Source organism: Nicotiana attenuata, unplaced genomic scaffold, assembly GCF_001879085.1.
Source record: "Nicotiana attenuata strain UT unplaced genomic scaffold, NIATTr2, whole genome shotgun sequence".
Taxonomy (NCBI): domain Eukaryota; kingdom Viridiplantae; phylum Streptophyta; class Magnoliopsida; order Solanales; family Solanaceae; genus Nicotiana; species Nicotiana attenuata.
Window position 1 is genome coordinate 206253 of NW_017670459.1, and position 20298 is coordinate 226550.

At 35.1% G+C, this 20298-nt stretch overlaps 1 protein-coding gene across 1 annotated transcript; it reads right to left on the bottom strand.

The window, feature by feature from the left end:
- Nucleotides 1-677: 677 nt before the first annotated feature.
- On the bottom strand, nt 678-5872 carry LOC109239726 (cytochrome P450 98A3-like). Its single transcript, XM_019406308.1, has 4 exons — nt 5386-5872; nt 1930-2327; nt 1391-1826; nt 678-991 (listed from the first exon to the last, which is right to left on the bottom strand). The coding sequence occupies exons 1-4, from the start codon at nt 5870-5872 to the stop codon at nt 789-791; spliced, it is 1524 nt and encodes a 507-aa protein (XP_019261853.1). The 3' UTR covers nt 678-788.
- Nucleotides 5873-20298: the final 14426 nt, after the last annotated feature.

Genomic DNA, 20298 nt, shown 5'->3' on the forward strand with positions numbered 1-20298 from the left:
AGCATCGTAGAAAACAAGCGATCGTGCATAGCACGGGATCAGGTGCAGTATGCTTGTGTTGATGCTTTTATTTCTTTTGAGATTGGAAAGCGTTTAAATGCTTATGACTATTAATCTTCTTTCTCTTCTCTTGATACTTTGGATTGATTTAAACTGCTTAGTAGGTGTATCTTTTGGGTTTTGATGAAGATATATATCGTGTATCATTCTAACTGCATATTAGGGTTTGCTTTATATTTAGGGGAAAAACAAAGATGGTTTTATATAAGTTAATAATCTTTGCATTAAGCATGTTGCAATTGATGTATTGTTTAATCGGGTTCAATGTGAACAATATGCTACTTATTAGTTCTATCATCATTCAACTATGTTCTTCTTAAGTAGTAGTGTCACAAACCTTGAGCTAACTGTAATACTAGTATTTCTTGCAATTTTACCCATATGGAACATTAGAATAGGCTAAAACTTTATGCGCGTACTTGAGGAAAAAAGAATTTTTGAAGTTTAATCAGATTATGAAGACATTGAAATTTCACTAGTAAGAAAAACAATACATAATCTTATTAATATCTTACAAAACTTCACAAAGATTCAAGTAACCATGTTATCGAACCAAAAAAATAAGAAAAAAGACAATGAAATAGTGGAAAAACAAAAGATGTTACATAGATCAGTAGTAAGGTATGTTTGAGTACCCTTGTTGTATTTTTCTTCTTCAGAATTTATAAATAAAAGTACATGAAAATAATAAGCCCGAGTGATTTAAATAAAAAAAAATGTTACGTATTTCATTGGCTTATATGTGCATACAAGTGTAGAGGTAACCTAGGAGTAGGAACAACTTGTAATGGAGTGTGCATGTAGGTAACTGTACCAGGACTCTCCAACATATCAACATCTTCAAGCTTAACACCAGGAGGCAAAGACCAAGTAAACTGGTGCAACAAATGTGCTAGCATAGACGTGACCAAATTAATGGCAAGATTCATACCTGCAGTGGCAGAACCAGGATATTTATTAAGGGGAATCAAAATATAAAGAAATAAACATACAAAAAATTAGGGAGTTGAACATTGACGTGACCAAGCTCCCATTAGGCCATAGATTTTGACTGCTTTTTTTTTTTTCAAAAAATTGAAAACATTGGGTGAAAATTTGGACAAATTTTGAAGAAAAAAAATACCGAGTTCCCAAAAACTTGTCTAGGGCAGTTTTTGCGTGAAATTTTTTCTCACAAAACTTTAATTTTTTTTTCAAATATAATATATGTCCAAACACAATTTCAACTTCCAAAAATTATTTGGTAACATAACTTCAAAAACTACTATTTTTTTAAGTTTCAACTAAATTTATGTCCAAACGCTAGTCAAATTTATGGCAAGATTCATACCTGGACATATACGTCTTCCGGCACCAAAAGGCAGTAATCTGTAGTCATGTCCCTTCATGTCAATATCCTCTTTTATAAATCTTTCTGGCCAAAATTGCAAAGGATCTTTCCAAATTCTTGGATCACGACCTAAGGACCAAACATTAACATGTACAATTGAACCTTTAGGAATGTTGTAACCACCCACTTTGACATTGTTACTTGCCATATGAGGTAGCATTAGGGGAGTTGGAGGATGCAACCTTAGTGATTCTTTGACTACATATTGTAGATAAGAGAGTTTGGAGATATCCGATTCGTTTACGATCCGGTTTGACCCGATAACCCGGTCTAGCTCCTCTTGGACCTTTAGTTGAACCCTTGGATTCTTTATCAGTTCTGCCATAGCCCATTCAACTGTAATGGCTACTGTGTCCATCCCTGCTGTTATCATATCCTGCAAATGTTTTGATTCACAACACTCAGTGATATGATTCTATAATTCAATATGTGATGTAAAAAAATTAAAAAAAAAAAAAAAAGGAAATTAGTATACTTACCCAAAGAAGGCCAATAACGGTGTCATCACTAAGATCATACTGCTTCTGAAGGGTAAGCAAAGCATCAACAAAATGGTGTTTGGTTTCCCCAGTTTTCTTCCTAGCAAGAGTGTGTTCTTCCATTATAATTCTTGTAAAATTTTCCAAACGCCTGTCTTGAGCCTCGAGAGCTTCATTATCATCCTTAAAAACCCAACGCAGCCATGGAACAAACTCTCCCAAATTAGGCTTTCCTCCAATCTTTAACCCATTGGACACTATGGCTTTGAGCTCTTCACCTTGCTCATTAATTTCACCTTCTGACTTCATAAATCTTTTCCCAAATGTTAGTCTTGTTATGTTGTTGAATGCTACTGATCCCAAGTAGTTCCTCAACATCAAGGTTTTACTAACATTGCCTGCACATGTACACATATAACTTAATACTCTATATATGCGCTCATACTACTTATATATATAATAAAAGGATTTGAAATATATGCACTGATAATTTAATACTCCCTCTGTTCACTTTTATTTGTCAACTTTGGACTTTTCACGCCCCTTAAGAAATAATAATTGTAGTATGTATTTTACCATATAACCCCTAACAATGAAAGCATTTAAAAAAATCTTGGAAAATAATTTTGGAAATGAGTAATTAATGATAAGGGTAAAATAAGAAAATTAAAAAAATTGTCTTCTCTTGATTTGCTAAAATGGATAAGTAAAAGTAAAAATATATTTTTGGTATATATAGTGAACAAGTAATAGTGAACGGCGGAGTATTCTATTATAGCAATTTTTTTTATTATTTATTGTAGGTTATAACTACTGAGTACATATTAAATAAAGTTATTTATAACTACCTTCCAGATCACCTGATTATATAAAATATTTTTATGTCATCACATCAATACATATAACTTAAACTCATAATCTCTGTATATAATCATTTGTGGGAGCCTGGAGGATTCGGTTGTTGCATTTAGAATATATTAACCATAATCTAATTCTCAGATGTTCGAATAAACAATTAGGTACCAAAAAGAAGAAGCTGTCACTATCTAATCAAGAACGCTTAAAGATGAGCTTAAATTCTATACTTAGAGCAAGACGATCTAACACGAAAAGGACCGCTAAAGGCCATATCCACATTTTAATCCACACATTACACGACTAATTAGTCAAACTTAGGGATGGCAACGGGGCGGGGCGGGGGCGGGATGGGTTGCGAGCGGGTTTAATATTGGTTCGATGCGGGGCAACTTTGAATTTTATCTTTTTTGAAACAAAGCAACCATTTCAACTACATTCTTCTTCACTAGCACGAATATTATTTTTGATCTATAATTAACCAATTTGCATAAGTCTCACCAAAATGATATTACATAAGTCAAGATATCGTATTAGTAATAGGAAATGATAGTAACCCATTTATTTTGGAAGATGAGCGTAATACTCTCTCAGTTTTATGTTTATGTGATCAGAGGCGGAGCTAGTATTTAAAGCTTGTGGGTTCGTGATTCTAATTCATTTATGTTAGTGGGTTCTAAATTAACAATTTATACATATTCAATGAAGTTTTAAAACAAATACATGGTTTGGACCAAAGTTAGTGGGTTCGGCGGAACCCGCTAGCTCTATGCTAGCTCCGCCCCTGTATGTGATTCTATTAAACTCTTCATTTTATAAAGTTAAAAATCAAACTAGTTTGTTTTAGAAAAAAATTTAAAGAAAAAAGGAAAAAAATTAAGTGGGGCGGGGTGAATTGAAATTTTTATGAGTTTTGCCAGACCCGCCCCACCCCATTACCATCCCTAGTCAAATTATCCTGTTTTATTATTGTGGATTTCTTTAAGCATTTTCACTTGTTGGGATTAACAAATCTATCACATTGTATTATTATTTTCTTTATATTTCCATAAATATGAAAAACGACATTATACAACCTTCCCTTTAAATAATATTAGGGAAAATACCCATATCGGTGTTGAGAGAAATCAGGAAGAAGTCAGAAAAGATGAACGAGTTTTAGAGTCTTCAAAACAAAAACATAAGGTGGACTAGTGGAGAATATTTTGCTCAAATTTCACTAATCAAATTTGGATGAATATTCTCGTCTAAAACAGCAACTATTTGGGATAACTCGCTATCGCCCATGTTGATTTTCTACTTAATACTCATCTAATACTATTTTCTTATTAGCCGTTCCAAAACTAACGAATGACACTTTTTTACATTTAAAAGCAAATACCCCATTCTTTATCTAGCACTTCATATATATATATATATATATATATATACACACGCGCACACAAATGAATAAAACTAACCTACAAGGCTACAACAATTGGTAAATCTTGCACATATAATATTCTGAGTTGATGGTAATATGGAAAATAGGATTAGAACTTGCCCGTTAAATTCATGATATTAAAAATAGGATTGCATTGATATTGTAATAAATATCGTAAGTATGTATAACTTAAATTCATGATATTAATATGTTCGTCACCACTCACCATTTGAGACTTCATTAAAAATATTCAATCTAGCTATATATAGTATGTACTTTGTTATCATTGGAACTTTCACTTTCTAAACATAGTATCATAAAACGTTAACTAAAGTATGATAATCAAATTGCAGTGTGATCTCTTCTGACGTCTGAGTAATAAATTGTCTTTTATGAAACTGAAACATATACGCTATAAGCCTATAATTAACACACGCGCAGAGAAAAGATCAGAGACCACTCTCTCCCTTTGATTAATATATTTTTTTTATATTGCTTCCATTTTGGATAAGTTAGTACAAGAAAATATTTATTTTTTAAAAAAAATAAAACTTGTGCTTTGGTGGGTCGATTTCTATCTCCTTTTGACTGGAATAAAGAAAAGCTTTTCGCGTGGAATTGTAGGGCTTGTGCCACACAAATAGCCGGTCAGATTTAATGTTTACTTTTTTTAGCCGGTATACATAGATTAAATATTAGTTATATATAGTTATACATAAATTATACATATATTATACATCCGTTAACTATTTTTAGTTTATGAGATAATTGGGTGGATTGCTATTTGGGTTAATTCTTCAAAATAAAATAGGGATAAAAATCCTAACTACATTCCATTTAATCACTATTTATACAAAACGACTTTAATTGCTATCAAATAACTATTTAGCCGTATACAAGAAATATCCAATATGATTGCCGTTCATAATATACCGTTAAGGTTTTTTTTTTTTCCTTTTGTTGGATTTGTCATGGAATTTAGTACTCAAACCTCTTATATGTCGCATGGCCAGCCATATTTTAATTAATTCAACATTAATTTGCATTGTCTAAATAAGAGTTGCTATCAAAATTTCACAAGAACAACATTTCACGATATGAAGCAATCAATGAGAAAATTTCAAGATCTACCCAAAAAAATGGACACAGACAGTAAAAAGTAAAAGTGGAAAACTTACAAGGCTTAATAGAGTCTCTGAAGATGTTTTCAACCATGGCAATAACTTCATCTTCTCTAATAGGTCTAAGAGCTTCAAGTCTTTTAGGAGTAAAAAGCTCGAGATTACAAAGCTTCCTTACTTTCACATAATGAGGCCCATAATCAGCCCAAATTAAATCCATCCCATTTTTACTAACATTTTCAAGAGGCTTAGTTCTAAACCTGTTGGCCAAGTTTTGGTCATTATCTTTGAGAACTTCTTTAGCTAATTCTGCATTGTTCACCACCACATTTAGTTGTGAACCAAGGTAAAATGAGAAAATGGGCCCATAAATTTGGGCCCATTCAGCAAAGCATCGGAACCTCACCGGCGTTATGTCGAAGAGGTTTCCGATGACTGGCCACGGCCACGGACCCGGCGGCAGCTTGGCCGTCAGCCGGTGGTAGAGTTTATAAGAAAGAAAGATGAGAATTATAGATATGGAGAGTACTAAAGGAAGAGCCATTATGGAAATTAAAGTTTGTGTGTGAAGAAATGAGGCAAGCTATGGCTCCTTTATATAACAATTTTTTCATTCCCTTAAAGAAGGAAAAGTCGTACCTTTTATATATTTTTAAATTTTAATTAACTTTGATGGAGTTAATGATTCATGAATTGACAGAAACAATTATTATAACTATTATGACCATATCACATTCTTATGATTTTGCTCAACTTGAAAATAAGTGGACCACTAGTTTAGGAATCCTTTTTCTTTTTGTAAAGAATTAACCCAAATAGCAGTCCACCTAATTTTTTAAACTAAAAATAGTCGGCGGATGTATAATATGTGTATAATTCATATATAATATATGCATAACTATATATAATTAAGAGAAATTTTCATGAAGTACTATTTTTTAGTGGTAATTAGCTATCTATAGATACCATTTGCTATATTACGGATTGTAGATACGTTTTCTGTTGTTATATGACGTATTAGATGTATTTAAGCTATTGTATTCATGAATACAGTAGCAAAAATAGGCGTGAATCAGGGAAGTCCAGCTAATCAGTTGTTGTATTCGAGTGTATTCGACTGTATTCATGGCGTGAAACATGGGATTACAGCTCGACAGATTATTGTATTCGACTGTATTCACGGCATAAAATTACACTGTTTTTAAACGGAAAGTGAATGAATTAACATAATAGACTCCTAATATAACTCAACAAACTCAATTATAGCACACAAATTTTGTATTTTCTTGTATAAAAAAGATTCTCAATCGAAAAATACCCCAAAAACATAGCAATCTTCAAAGAAATTATATAATACATCTGAATACATAAATTATATTAATTAAAAAAAATATATGAATACATTCATGGCATATAGCGAGACAGTGAATACAATGAAATACATAGAATACAGCGGGATACATTGGAATACAATAAAAAAAAGACAGTTAATACAATGAAATACGTGGAATACAGCGAGATACATTGAATTACAATGAATACAATGAAATATATGAAAATACAGCGTGATACATTGAAAACACATTGAAATATATTAACAGAAAATCAAGTTGCTCAGCCCCAAACTCCGTCGTCTTTGTTCAAGAACAAACCCTAATTTCCGGCGAATTCGCCGTCGAGCAAAAACCCTGAATCTCAACAAAAAGGCCCTTCGTATTCAATCAAGTGCCCTTCGTATTTGATCAAATAGGAAGGGCCCTTCGTAACAGAAAATCAAGTTGCTTCTAACCCTTTGTATTCAATCAAGTGCCTTTGTTCTCTTGCGAGCAGAGTCGAATCCTTTTCACGAAACAATAAAGAATCTGCTATTGCAGCAAAAAAATATCTGAGCTTCTCCCAAAGAACTCATTTTGCCAGAAAGAGAAACTTTATGAGTTAGTTAGGGTTCCGATAGAGTGAAGGATGGCGGAACCGACGAGTCCAGGCGGCGGCGGTGGAAGCCATGAGAGTGGCAGCGAGCGGAGCCCTCGGTTGTGTTTTCAGGGAATGGGGAAAGAGAATGGCATGTATCAAAGTAGAGAGAGAAAGAAAATAGTGTAACTGAATAGCGTATTTAGTGGCTTAGGGGTAGGAAGTAACCAAAATTAGATATTTTGCTATAAACATTAAAAGGTATCTATAGAATATAATTTTTTTAAATGGTATTTATTTAAAATAAATAAGGTGTTAACCTTTGCCATAGGAGGTAAAAATTTCTATAATTAATGTATAATCTATGTATACCGGCTAAAAAAAAGCAAACATTGAATCTGACCGGCTATTTGTGTAACAATCCCTTCTTTTTTTGTTTACCAATGGATATCCCATATCCGCATTAGGGCCCCAACTAATCTGTCGTATTCGTTCAGCATAAGGTCTATTAGAGGAGAAGCTGCTTCCTATTAGTTTTTTTTTCTACGATCAAACCTGAAACATTTAGTTAAGGGTGTAGAGTTCCTATACATTCTACCACAACCCTTGACGGTACTTTAAAAAATTATTACTCCCTCCGGTCCACAATAAGTGACCCTTTTACCTTTTTATTTTGGTCTAAAATAAGTGTCCATTTACGTAATCAAGAAGGAATTAATTTTATTTTTTTTGCCCTTATTTACATATTCTAATGTATCAAGGTAACAATTAATTAAGGTTAATTTAGTGAATATATCTTTTTTTTCTGTAGGAGTTCGTATTTTCTTAATGGGTGTGCCAAAGGTAAAACGGTCACTTATTGTAGACAGGAGTAAGTAGTTGATTATACCATATATAGCAGACATTGACCTTATCCAAGGATTGCCTTATTTCTTTGATCCATAAATTCAATTGACAAATTTGTAAATTATAACTTACGGCTAGGGGTGGGTGTTCGGGCAGTTCGGATTGCATATGAAATTTCGGTTTGGATTTTCAGTTTTCGGATTGACGAAATGACAATCCAAATCCAATCCAAATAAGTTCGGATTGGATTGGATTTTTTAAGTTCGGTTTCGGATTAATCGGTTTGGATATTTTGGATTTTCGGTTTTGAGCTTATAAGTTGAGATGTCTCTTCTTTTTACAAAAATGAATATCCAAATGAAGTACTCATGTTAAATTGCCTGAAAAGTTCTTTATTCTCACCGCAATCATCCAAATAAAATATTAAAGTAATGAACTTATTATATAAAAAAATAAAAAAATACAATAGAGACGTTAATACGACAAATAAGAAGTAGAAATAGTAAAACCATGTCCAAATAGAAAGTATTCTCATAATAACTTAGTAATTAATATTGAATATATATGATAATATCTAATGGGTAGGGTATTGAACTTATTACTATTGACATATGGATAATGGACTAAATATAAAGTATAAGAATTTCGGATTTTCGGATATCCAAAAATTCGAAGTACCAAATCCAATATCCAATCCGAAATCCAAAAATTTTAAAAACTAAATCTAAAATCCAATCCGTAATCCAAACCAAAAATCCAAGAAATTCGGATTTCGGTTTGGATTTCGGGTTTGCCCAAAGTATGCCCACCCCTACTTACGGCATGACCAAGTTGACTCTTAAAAGCTTTGACAGTAATGATGCATGTAAGGCTGTATGGTGGGCCGGGCCCGGGCCTAAATGGGCTAAACGGGCCGGGCTAAACGAGCCTGGGCTTAGCGGTCCCGGGCTTCACGGTCCCGGGCTTCGTGGGCTCAACGGGTAGGACCACCCCGTGACGGGCCTAAGCCCATATGGTCCTGGGCTAAATGGGCCGGGCTCGCGGGCTTAGCGGGCCTAACGGGATTTTTTTTATTTCCGGGCTTTTTTTTTTAATTTTTTTTATTTAAGGCAATTTCTTGTAAACCATATGTGTATGTATATATATAAATTGCTCTTATGCATTGCTATATAAATATATGTAGTATATATAATATAGAAATCTAATTATTAAAGTGTTTGACGAAAATGTAAAATAACAAATCAATAGTAAAACTAAATTGGCATGCATAATAAATTAATAACAAAGTACAACATGAAGCATAAATACGTCTAATAATTTTAAAATAACACAAATTGTTGAAAAATCTTAAAGACGAATTTGCGGATAAATACCCTCAACACAATACTTTATATGCCTCCTTAAAATGCCTGTGGTACACCCTGAACGAAAATTTAAGAATCTTCCACAGTTCTTGCACTTTAATATTTGGCCTTCTTCATTTTCTTCAAGCACTTCATAGTATTGCGAAACAAATAAGCGCACTCTTTCCGAACGAGGCATGATTTAACTTGAAAATTGAGATTGAGACTCTAAGTCTTGAAAATTGGAGATTGAGAGATTGAGAGAAATTTAGATTGAGAAATGAGTATTGAGTATTGAAATGAAGAAGAGGGAGGGGGGTACTTATAGTGTTAGAGAAGGTTAGTTTTGTAAATTGGAAAAAAATGGCTATTTGTGCAATTAATATGACCGTTGGTGGTCATTGGGGGTTGGGCCTTCATTTTGAAAAATCTTGTTTTGTAGTATATATAGTACTACTTCTTCATGTATATATAATATATATAGTATATTAGTATAGTATACTATATATTGTATGTTATGTATATATATTCCCTTATATAATTTGTTGTAGTATATATTGTATGTTATGTATATATATTCCCTTATATATTTTCTTGTAGTATATATTGTATGTTATGTATATATATTCCCTTATATAATCTGTTGTAGTATATATTGTATGTTATGTATATATATTCCCTTATATATTTTCTTGTAGTATATATTGTATGTTATGTATATATATTCCCTTATATATTTTCTTATAGTATATATTGTATGTTATGTATATATATTATAGCTTATAAATAATTGCAAGTTAAAGACAAAAAAATATTGCAAAGAGATATTCAAGGGCATGTCTTATAATTTTTATTACCAAAAATGGCATTTCTTTCTTAGTCTTCTTCCCCCCAATGGAATAAGCACAACAAGGTACTAATACCACCATTAAAAGGAAAAAAAACTAAAGAAGATATGCCAAAGTACAAGTTACACCATAATCTACATTGTATCTCTAACAAATCTCATAAATCCTTCAAGGTTCGGAGGAGGTTCCGTTGGTGGTGGCGGAAAAGAAGCTTGTTCATCACCGCTTCCGGGCGAAGCAGCATCCTCCGCAAGTTCCGCTATCATTTCTTCATAAGCTTCGTCTATCTCCGGTTGTGATTCTGCAAGTCCAAAGTTTCTTCTTTCCGAGCGGATCCAATCTCTGAATAGTACTGATTTTTCCAAGCTCTCCCTCATAGACGCTCTATGATCACCTATTTGAAGTCTTGCTTGACTGAAAGCGCTTTCTGATGCAACTGTTGAAGCTTGAATAGATAAAATATCCCGAGCCATCCTTGCAAGAACCGGAAAATGTTTTTCCCTAGCCTTCCACCATTCCAAAAGATCAAAGGTGCCGTCTGGATTCTCCTTTTCAAGTCCCTGCGACAAAGAAACTTGAAGCTTATTTAGATGTGAAGTCTCATCAAAATTATCACCTTGAGAACCCCTAAACTCCGTCCAAGATTTAAGTGCTTTTAGGCCCGTAGCTCTTTTAGATGATTGTGAACTAGACGAAGTAGGGGTTGGAACATTTGGCCTAGCATGATCTAACGCAAGTTGATAAGCATTATAAATTGTTTGAGCATTTATTTTAATTGAGGCTTTTGCCTCTGCAAGTGAAGAAAATTCCTCAACTGAAAGATCTAAAGCCTTATAAATATTTGAGTACCAAAAGTGAGGACCTCCTAATTTCATTGTAGGATTTAACATTGCAGCAATACCAAAAATAGGGGGATAGGGAAAAAATATTTTTTAAACATATTTGAGTACCAAAAGTGAGGACCTCCTATTTTTTAACATTGCCTAGCCAAACTACCCGTACCGCTACGGTCTCCAGTATATTTATGCGCCAGCAATTTCCCACAAGTTTTACACTTAGCCTTGTTTTGTTCTCTTACTTGAGTAAAAAAATTCCAAACTATTGATGTGTCTAGGCGTTTAGAAGGTTGTCTATTAAAAGTAGGGGTTTCTACAGGTGGGTCGGGCGGGGGCATCAGTTGGGTTATTAACAGGACTAGTAGGTGAATCATCTAAATCCGGTTGGGTTTCATCTACATCCTCATTTTCCTCATCATTTTCTAAGATAGTTTGATTAGGATAAAGAGCATTCATAACTTCTTCATTTAATTGTTCACCTGGTGCAACATTATGGCAAAATTCACTATCGGAAAATTGAAAACAAGGGTTATCACTATCAAGAATAATAGGAGCAGCAGGACGGGTAACAGGTCTGGGTCGGGGAGCCGGGGGAAGGGTAGTAGGTTGGAGACTACTTTCACCAATTTTAGCTTTTCCCTTACCACCAAATATTTTTTTCAAAGAAAATGCCATATTAATTACAATTATGCAAACTAAACACACAAAAATATATTCTTAAAACTTAAGAGTTGGAACGAGTTTACCGAATTGCCGAACAACTTCTTGAAAATTGAAAATCGTTGAAGACTGGAAGACTTGAATACTTCAATTCACCAACTTCACAATTTTTTACGAAATTGCAATAATAAAATAAGCAATTATAGAAGAGAAATTAGATATAGATTGAGAGAGATTGAGATAGATTGATGAATTGGTGAGTAAAAATGAAAGAATGAGGGGGTATTTATAGTTGAGAATTGGGAAAAAGTGTAATTATATAAAGTTTGGGGTTAAAATAAAGTTTGGGGGCCAAATGGCTATTTTTTAAAGTTCCAAATGGTTGAAAATTAAAGGCCAACGGCTAGATTTTAAAATCTGACCGTTGGTCTTTTTAAAAAAAAAAAAAAAAATTTTTAAAAAGAGCCGTTGGAGCCCGTTAGGACCGTTAGGCCCGGTTGAACCGGCCCAGGACCGCCTGCCGGTCCGGGGCTTAGCGGTCCCGGTCTCGTGGGCTTGACGCAAGGAACCGGCCCGCCCCGGGCTTTCTATACCACCAGGGACCGGCCCACCAGGACCGGCCCGCCGGGACTATTTAGCCCGTTAAGACCGCAGGCCCGGTCCGGTCCCGGTCCCAGCCCGGCCCACAATACACCATTAGATGCATGTGTCCAAATGGCAACTCTTTTCTGTATTTTTTAATTTTTTTTTGGAGGTTATTGGTGATTGTTTATTTATAACTCATAATAAAAATATTTAAACCACACCATATACAATTTTTTAATTTAAACACCCTTGCTAATGCTGAGAATGGTAGGATACCGTATATTTGATTAAATTAATGCATAATATTTAGGAGCTAGTTTGATCTAACTTCTGAGATCGCGTTATTTTATTCTACTGAAGTCAGTAGAGATATGTAATTTATAAAAGAAAAAATTTATATTTTCTCCCCTGCTGATGCCATTAAATGAGTTGAGAAAAAAAAATTATGATACACTATTTTTCTATTTAACGATCGAGTATTTTCAATCTGCTGAAAGCCTAGCTATTAATGCAAACGATCGTTGTTGAACTCAGAGAAAGAAATATTCAACTAAAATTTGTAAAGGATGTACTAAATTAACCATAGTTTAGCATATGTAACTAGAGTTAGTTGTTAGTTAGAGCTGGTTAGAGTTAGACGGTTAGAGGAGTATAAAATGAATACAACACTCATTTGTATCAGTTAGCAGATATAATGAAAAGCTTCTGCAAATCTCCATTTCTCTCCTCCTTCTCTCACGATCTCATTTCTTTCTGCATGTCTATTTGCTGCATTTGACATGGTATCAGAGCAATTCTCTATGCAATTTTAAGGATTTCTCATGCAATTCAAAGAAAAATCGATAGAGTTTGCACAAAATTTGTGTGATAATCGGCAATTTTTTTATATTCTAGAACCCTAATTCCAGAGTTTTTCACAGTAATTGAACTGAAATTACACAGATTCTACTCATTCTACACCTAATTCTTCATTTAACATGACGATTCTGGAGGATTCGAGCAGAATTAGTAATGGCACTTCTAATGGCGGAGCTGGCGGTACGGTAGTTCTCGACCACAGTCATCCATTGTATTCGCACCCTTCTGATGGGCCTGGCTCGATGAATGTAGGACTGTTACTAACAGGAATGGAGAACTACACACTACGGTGTAGGGCGATGAAGATTGCGCTGTTAGGGAAAAACAAAATTGTGCCTTGTCGATGGTACAACAAGTAAGAGTAATTTTGGTGCATATTTGGCTAAGCAATGGGATCGATGCAATGCGATAGTCACCTCCTGGCTAATGAGCAATGTCAGTAAGGACTTAGTAACCGGAGTCCTCTTCTCGTCTAACGCACAGACTATCTAGGCAGAGCTCAAAGAACGTTTTGATAAAGTGAATGTTTCACGACTATATTACCTGCATAAGGAGATATTCACATTAACTCAAGGTATCTTCTCAGTCTCTGTTTACTTTATCAAACTCAAGGATATATGGGCAGAGTATGACTCTATATTGCAACCCCCGCCTGTAAAAGATTATGCAGAACAAATTGAGTTTCAGTGATTGTTGCAATTTTTAATGGGATTAAATGACAAATTTGAGCAAGCTAGGGGACAAATATTGATGATGCCAAATGTGCCCAGTATTAACCAAGCGTGCTCTATGGTAGTGCAACCTGAGAGTAGGAAGATTATATCTACCAATAACTATCGGGGTGGGAACAACATAGATCCCACAGCAATGTTCATCGCTCAATCTAATCAAAAACCAAAGAAGAATTATAATTTACAATGTGACTACTGTCATATGAAGGGACACACCAACGATAAATATTACAAATTGATGAAGTGTGATTTTTGCAATAAGCCGGGGCATGTAAGAGAAACTTGTTACAAGATTATGGGATATCCCTCTGATTTTAAAGGGAAACATAGAATTAGTGGAGTACAAATGGAGGGAGGCAGAATATAATTTCCTCAGCATGATGCATCTGGTATGACATGTGCACAGGGGAGTCCTTGGTAGGGGAACAGTCAGGCATCTCCTCTCTAATGTTTACTCAAGAAAAGTATACACAACTTCTACATTTGCTGCAGAAAAACACTGTTGGTGACACCAATGTCAGTGCAAACATGGCAGATAACTATGATGCTTGTGCAAACATGGCAGGTAATTATACTTGCATTGACACAAAGAGTTCTAAGTGGATTGTAGACACTGGTGCTACTAATCATATGACTGGAGATAAGGATTTATTGAATAATAATATGTCAACAGATAATGCAGGGCAAGTTCAATTGCCAACTGGGGATTCTACAGCAGTCACTCATGTGGGCAACCATCAACTCACAGGAGGTGACGTGTTTAAGAATGTTCTGTGTGTGCCTGCATTCACATTTAATCTCTTGTCAGTTTCAAAATTGATAAAAGAGCTGAATTGTAGTGCAACATTCTTTCCAATATTTTTTGTGTTTCAGGATCTCTTATCTGGGAAGGTGAAGGAGATTGGTAGAGAGCTAAATGGGCTATATCATTTACATTCCATGTCACATAATAAGAGACAAGAGATTCCAAAATCTTTTGCAGTTTCAACAGGGAATAACAGAGGAGAATCTGCAGCATTATGGCATAAGAGAATGGGACATGTTCCTGTAGCAGTGTTGAAGAAAATAACAAGTCTTAGAAATACTATTAGTTCTCACATCGACCTGCAACATAAGTGTGTAATTTGCCCTCTTGCTAGACAAACGGAATTTCCCTTTCCTAGTAGTTCTACTAGATGTCTAGAAAACTTTGATTTGATCCATATGGATGTGTGGGGTCCTTATAGGACAACTACTGTGAATGGCGTGAGGTTCTTTCTTACACTAGTTGATGATTGTACTAGATGGACTTTGATATTCTTAATGAAGTTCAAATCTGATGTTCCTGTACTACTCAGAGATTTTATAACCATGATTCATACTCAATTCAATAAAACAATTAAAATGTTCAGATCCGACAATGGTGGTGAATTCTTTAACAGCACTTCCAAAGATCTTTTTCAATCACAGGGGATTCTACATCAAATCTCCTGCCCTTACACTCCACAACAGAATGGAGTGGTTGAAAGGAGGCATCGACATATTTTAGAGACTGCCCGAGTTATCAGATTTCAGGGACACTTACCAGCAATATTTTGGGGTCATTGTGTTCAAGCTACAGTATACATCATTAATAGGGTGCCATCTACAGTGTTGGACAACAAGAGTTCTCATGAGATGCTATATCACAAGCAAGCCTCTTTGAGTCATTTGCGAGTCATAGGCTGTCTATGCTTTGCTACTAATTTGACTGCTACAGATATGTTCAGTCCTAGAGCTGTGAGGTTAGTGCTGCTTGGTTATGCACCATTGCAGAAAGGTTACAAACTATCAGACCTTGAAAATGGGGTTCCCTTTGTGAGCAGAGATGTGACCTTTCATGAAGATGTCTTTCCCTTTAAAGAATCTTCTTACACATCTGAGCAATTATTCCTTGATATACCTGTTGTTCCTAGGCATGACATAGTAGAGGAAGCACCTACAACTGTTGCAATTCCAAGCACTCCTTCTGTCCACACTCCCATAGATCACAACAGTGCAGAAGGGTCACAAGAAAGCTTCAACAATCCTCATGTTCAAGTGCCCACTGATCTTGGAAATGAGGAGATGATGCAGGAGCAGGTTGCACCTGCACATGAGAGTTCTACTGCAGATTCACAGGACTGGCCAGTTGTTGATTCCTCAATACAACTGCCAGCTATTCATTCTCAAGAAGCAGATGTTCGGAAGTCCACTAGGACATCAAAACCACCTGTTTGGCTTCAATACTATGTCACCGAAGGAAGGGAATTGGAGCTCATAGCTACCGGTATCCTATATCTGATTTCATCAGCTACTTTGTTATTTCTTATCAATACCACAGTTTCTTGTCAAAGATTTCCACATAGGAGGAGCCAAGATCATACTCTGAGGCAGCTAAAGATTCCAGATGGATACCTGTAATGAATGATGAAATCAAGGCATTGGAAGACAATGAAACTTGGGAGATAATGACCCTGCCTAAAGGAAAGAAAGTTATCGGCTGCAAGTGGGTTTACAAGATTAAATATAAGGCAAATGGTGAAATAGAAAGGTTCAAGGCTAGGCTTGTATCTAAGGGGTTTAATCAGCAAGAAGGCTTGGATTATCAGGAGACTTTCTCCCCATTGGTCAAGATGGTCACTGTGAGAAGTGTACTTTCCTTGGCTGCTTCTAGACAGTGGAAAATTTTTCAAATGGATGTTTATAATGCGTTCCTACAAGGGGATTTGGATGAGGAAGTCTACATGTAAATACCACAGGGATTCAGTAGCACAGGGGATAAGTCTCTAGTTTGCAAGCTGCACAAATCACGTTATGGCCTTAAACAGGCCTCTAGACAATGGAATCTTAAACTGTCTACTGCTCTAGTTGATTTTGGGTTCACACAAAGTCACCTAGACTACTCTCTCCTTACTAAAAGAACTGGAGGCAGGATAGTGGTTGTATTGATGTATGTGGATGATATTCTCATCACAGGTGATGACGTTAAGTTGATTCAAGACACTAAATCTACTTTCAGCAGAGATTTAAAATTAAGGATCTTAATGAACTTCATTTCTTCTTGGGCATTGAATTTTCCGGGAGCAAGGAAGGGATACTCATGCATCAGAAGAAATACACCCTTGACCAATTGCAGATACAGGTCTATCAGGCTTTAAGCCTGTGGGTTTCCCATTGGAGACCAATCTAAAGCTCACCACTGTTGAGTTTGATGCACATGTAAGGGATACCACAGACAAGGTTTTGGTTGATCCAGGGCCCTATCAACGACTACTTGGGAGACTGCTGTATCTTACTGCTACTAGGCCAGGCATTTTCTTTGCCGTGCAAAGCCTCAGTCAATTCATGCATTGCCCCAAGGCTTCTCATATGGAGGCTGCATTGCGTGAATTTACGTGAAATTGCAATAAATTCTTTTTGGGTTTTTTAATTAAAATTAAAAGAGGTGTGAATGAAAAATGGTAGGAAAAGAAATGGAGGGAAATGAAATTTTGAATTAGTCCCTTTTACAAAGGAACTTTGTTCCTCATTGGATAGGAAGAGGAAAATTCTTGTGCTTATATATAGAAGCACTTCTTATAACTCTTAAAGAGTTGAGATGAGAGCAAGCCTCGCGCCGTCGTCGCCGCTCGGCTACGGCTACTCAACTCAACTTACAAAGCAAAAACGTAAGCATTTTGTGTGTAAATTGCTCCATCATTTGAGTTCACCGAAGTTCTGTGATTTGAAGTGTCACTATCACAGAATAGTTATTACTTTCTATACTAGAAGGAATTAATCCGAAACCTTGGGCAACTCATGTGAGGGGATTAAATTCCTTAAGGATACACACGAAACTTGTGGGCTCGGAATTTTCTGTTTTGTTTTCTGGAACTAACTTTTTCTGATTTTCTGGTTTGAATACGATTATTAACAATTCTGAGTACAAATATTCAACTAAATCGACTAGCGTGATTTAGCTACTACTACTACTATATCTAGCTTGCTGCTGCATCACTCATTAGACGACGACATAGTGATAATAAGCTAGCTAACAAACATACCCTCCTTATATATCTCAATTGGAACAGAATTTCAATACTAAATTTAAGAAAAATAGAACAAATTAATGCATCGTCTTAACTTCAATATTAAGACTAACTCTACCCGTGTGAGCTCAAGCTCACACTGTATGTTTCCAAACCCGAACAAAAGATGAGATTAATAATCAACGTAAAACTAATTAATTTATGATGAAATCTAACTTATAATTAAGGTGATTTGAACGGTGCGTTAGATTCGGATTGAGATGTATTTAAATAGAACGGTATGTACAGTGATAATTTATATGTATATTCGACCCTAGCTTACTTGGTATTGAGACATATTTGGTGGTAATACTCATGTTATGAATAAGTAAGATCTTAGCAAATTTTTGAAAGTAAATTTTGCTTTCAGACTAGATAGTCACCTTGAAATAAGCATGACGTAACAAAATTCTGGCTTGTATCACAATGTCAACTTTTGAATGGTCAAAATTATCCCATTTTGGTAAGGATAGGGATCAAGGCTAGCTCATGGCGTCTCCGCGTCCTTACTAATAATAGCAAATATAAAGTTCGCTCATCTTTAAAAAGGAAAGATACAATAATATTATATAAACTTAATTTATTACATTCATATTATATTTCGTAATTATTCCTCTTTTCTCTTTTTTTTTTTTTTGTTTTATGCGTCAAATGTTCAAAACTCGCTACTTTCTTAATTCGAAATCACATCGAAAATCTCAACTAATGGGAAGTAAAATGCTTCCTATCGAAATATTTTCTATTCTCAGGAGGCTCGAACTCGAGACTTTTGCTTTTCTTGGAATATATATTATAACATTGATGAACCTAAGAATACTAGGTCCGAAAGGTTAAGTTTATACCAAAAAGAATTATGGTGGAATGGTAAGTACTCTTTAACCAGAAGTCTCGGGTTCGAGCCTTGGGTTTGGTGTCGTCTTTATTATGGAGTGCTTTACCCCCTCCCAATATGAAATTTTTAGCGCGAATCCGAAATTTATCGGGCCCCGATACGTATACCGGGTGAGAAACCAGAAAAAAAGAAAAGTGAAGTTTACGAATTGGCTCAATGTGTAAATGGGCAACCAAGTTGGAGGCCTAATGGGTCAGTGAATGCTGCGGATCCTTAATTAGGACGCGGCATATGCCATGAGCTAGCCTTGACCTCCATCTTTTATCAAGTCATGACATATGTTTGACCATTCAGAGATTGACATTTTTAATAAAGTTAGAACGTGCCATGATAAGATTGAGGTTATCATCTAGTTCGAAAATGATATAACATATACTTTTGGATGCTCGAATTTCCGCCTGATACAAGTACGATACAAATTTCTTTTTCTATAGCTAAGATTCGAGTATGGGTTCCACCGAATTCACTAACTTTTGTTCAAATAGTTTATTTGTATTAAAAAAATCATTAAATATATATATAAATATTAAAGTTAGAACCCAACTATTAATACTTGAAATCGTCATTCTAAAATCCAGAACCATAAATTTAAAATTTTAGCGCTCCAGTACTTTTGGGTCCGTCATGTTGAGATAAGGGTGCTTATTATTAGACGGCGCATAAATTCTACTACTATGTCATATGACTCGGTAGCAACTAGCAATTGACAAGAACTTATGCACACTCAATATTTGGGACAATTATGCTAAATTATTGTGAAAATATACATACTAGTCATGGTTCAAATGATAAAAATTTGTTTAAAATACGCACGTCATACGTTAATTACGGTCATTTGGTTTGCATAACTATCCTAATCTCTTTATGCTATTCCCCAGGATTTTATTCAATTGGCCATATCTAGCCAAACTTTACTTTGCAGAGGAAATGATATAAGGTAGTCACTTTTAAGCATGTTGTATAAAATATATCTAAAATTTACAATGTATTTAAAGATCGGCCAATTGCGCTCAAACTTCAGGACACGACGTCCTATAGTTTAAACCTCAAAGTTCAAACTTCAGGACATCGTGTCCTAAAGTTCGAAAATTGTGTCTAGAAGTACGAATCTTATGTCCTGAATTTTAAATTAGTAGTTCAGAAATTCAGGACACTTAGTCCTGAATTTCAAATTAGCAGCTAAAAAATTCAGGGCATTAAGTTTTGGATTTCCAAATTCAGGATACCTAATCCTAAAGTTTGGGTGAATTGACTAATCTTTAAATACATTATAAATTATGAATATATTTTAAATAACGGACTTAAAAGTGACTATGGCTACACTTCACCTAAATGGAGTGGAACAGTGATCGGCCCACGAGCTAAAAGCACCAAACATTTGGGCTAGACAAAG

Coding starts and splice junctions, on each gene's coding strand:
- LOC109239726 (XM_019406308.1), bottom strand. CDS start 5,872: ATGGCTCTTCCTTTAGTACTCTCCATATCTATAATTCTCATCTTTCTT. Junction 1,827..1,929: donor CCGTTATTGGCCTTCTTTGG/GTAAGTATACTA, acceptor AAACATTTGCAG/GATATGATAACAGCAGGGAT. Junction 992..1,390: donor CGGAAGACGTATATGTCCAG/GTATGAATCTTG, acceptor CTGCCACTGCAG/GTATGAATCTTGCCATTAAT.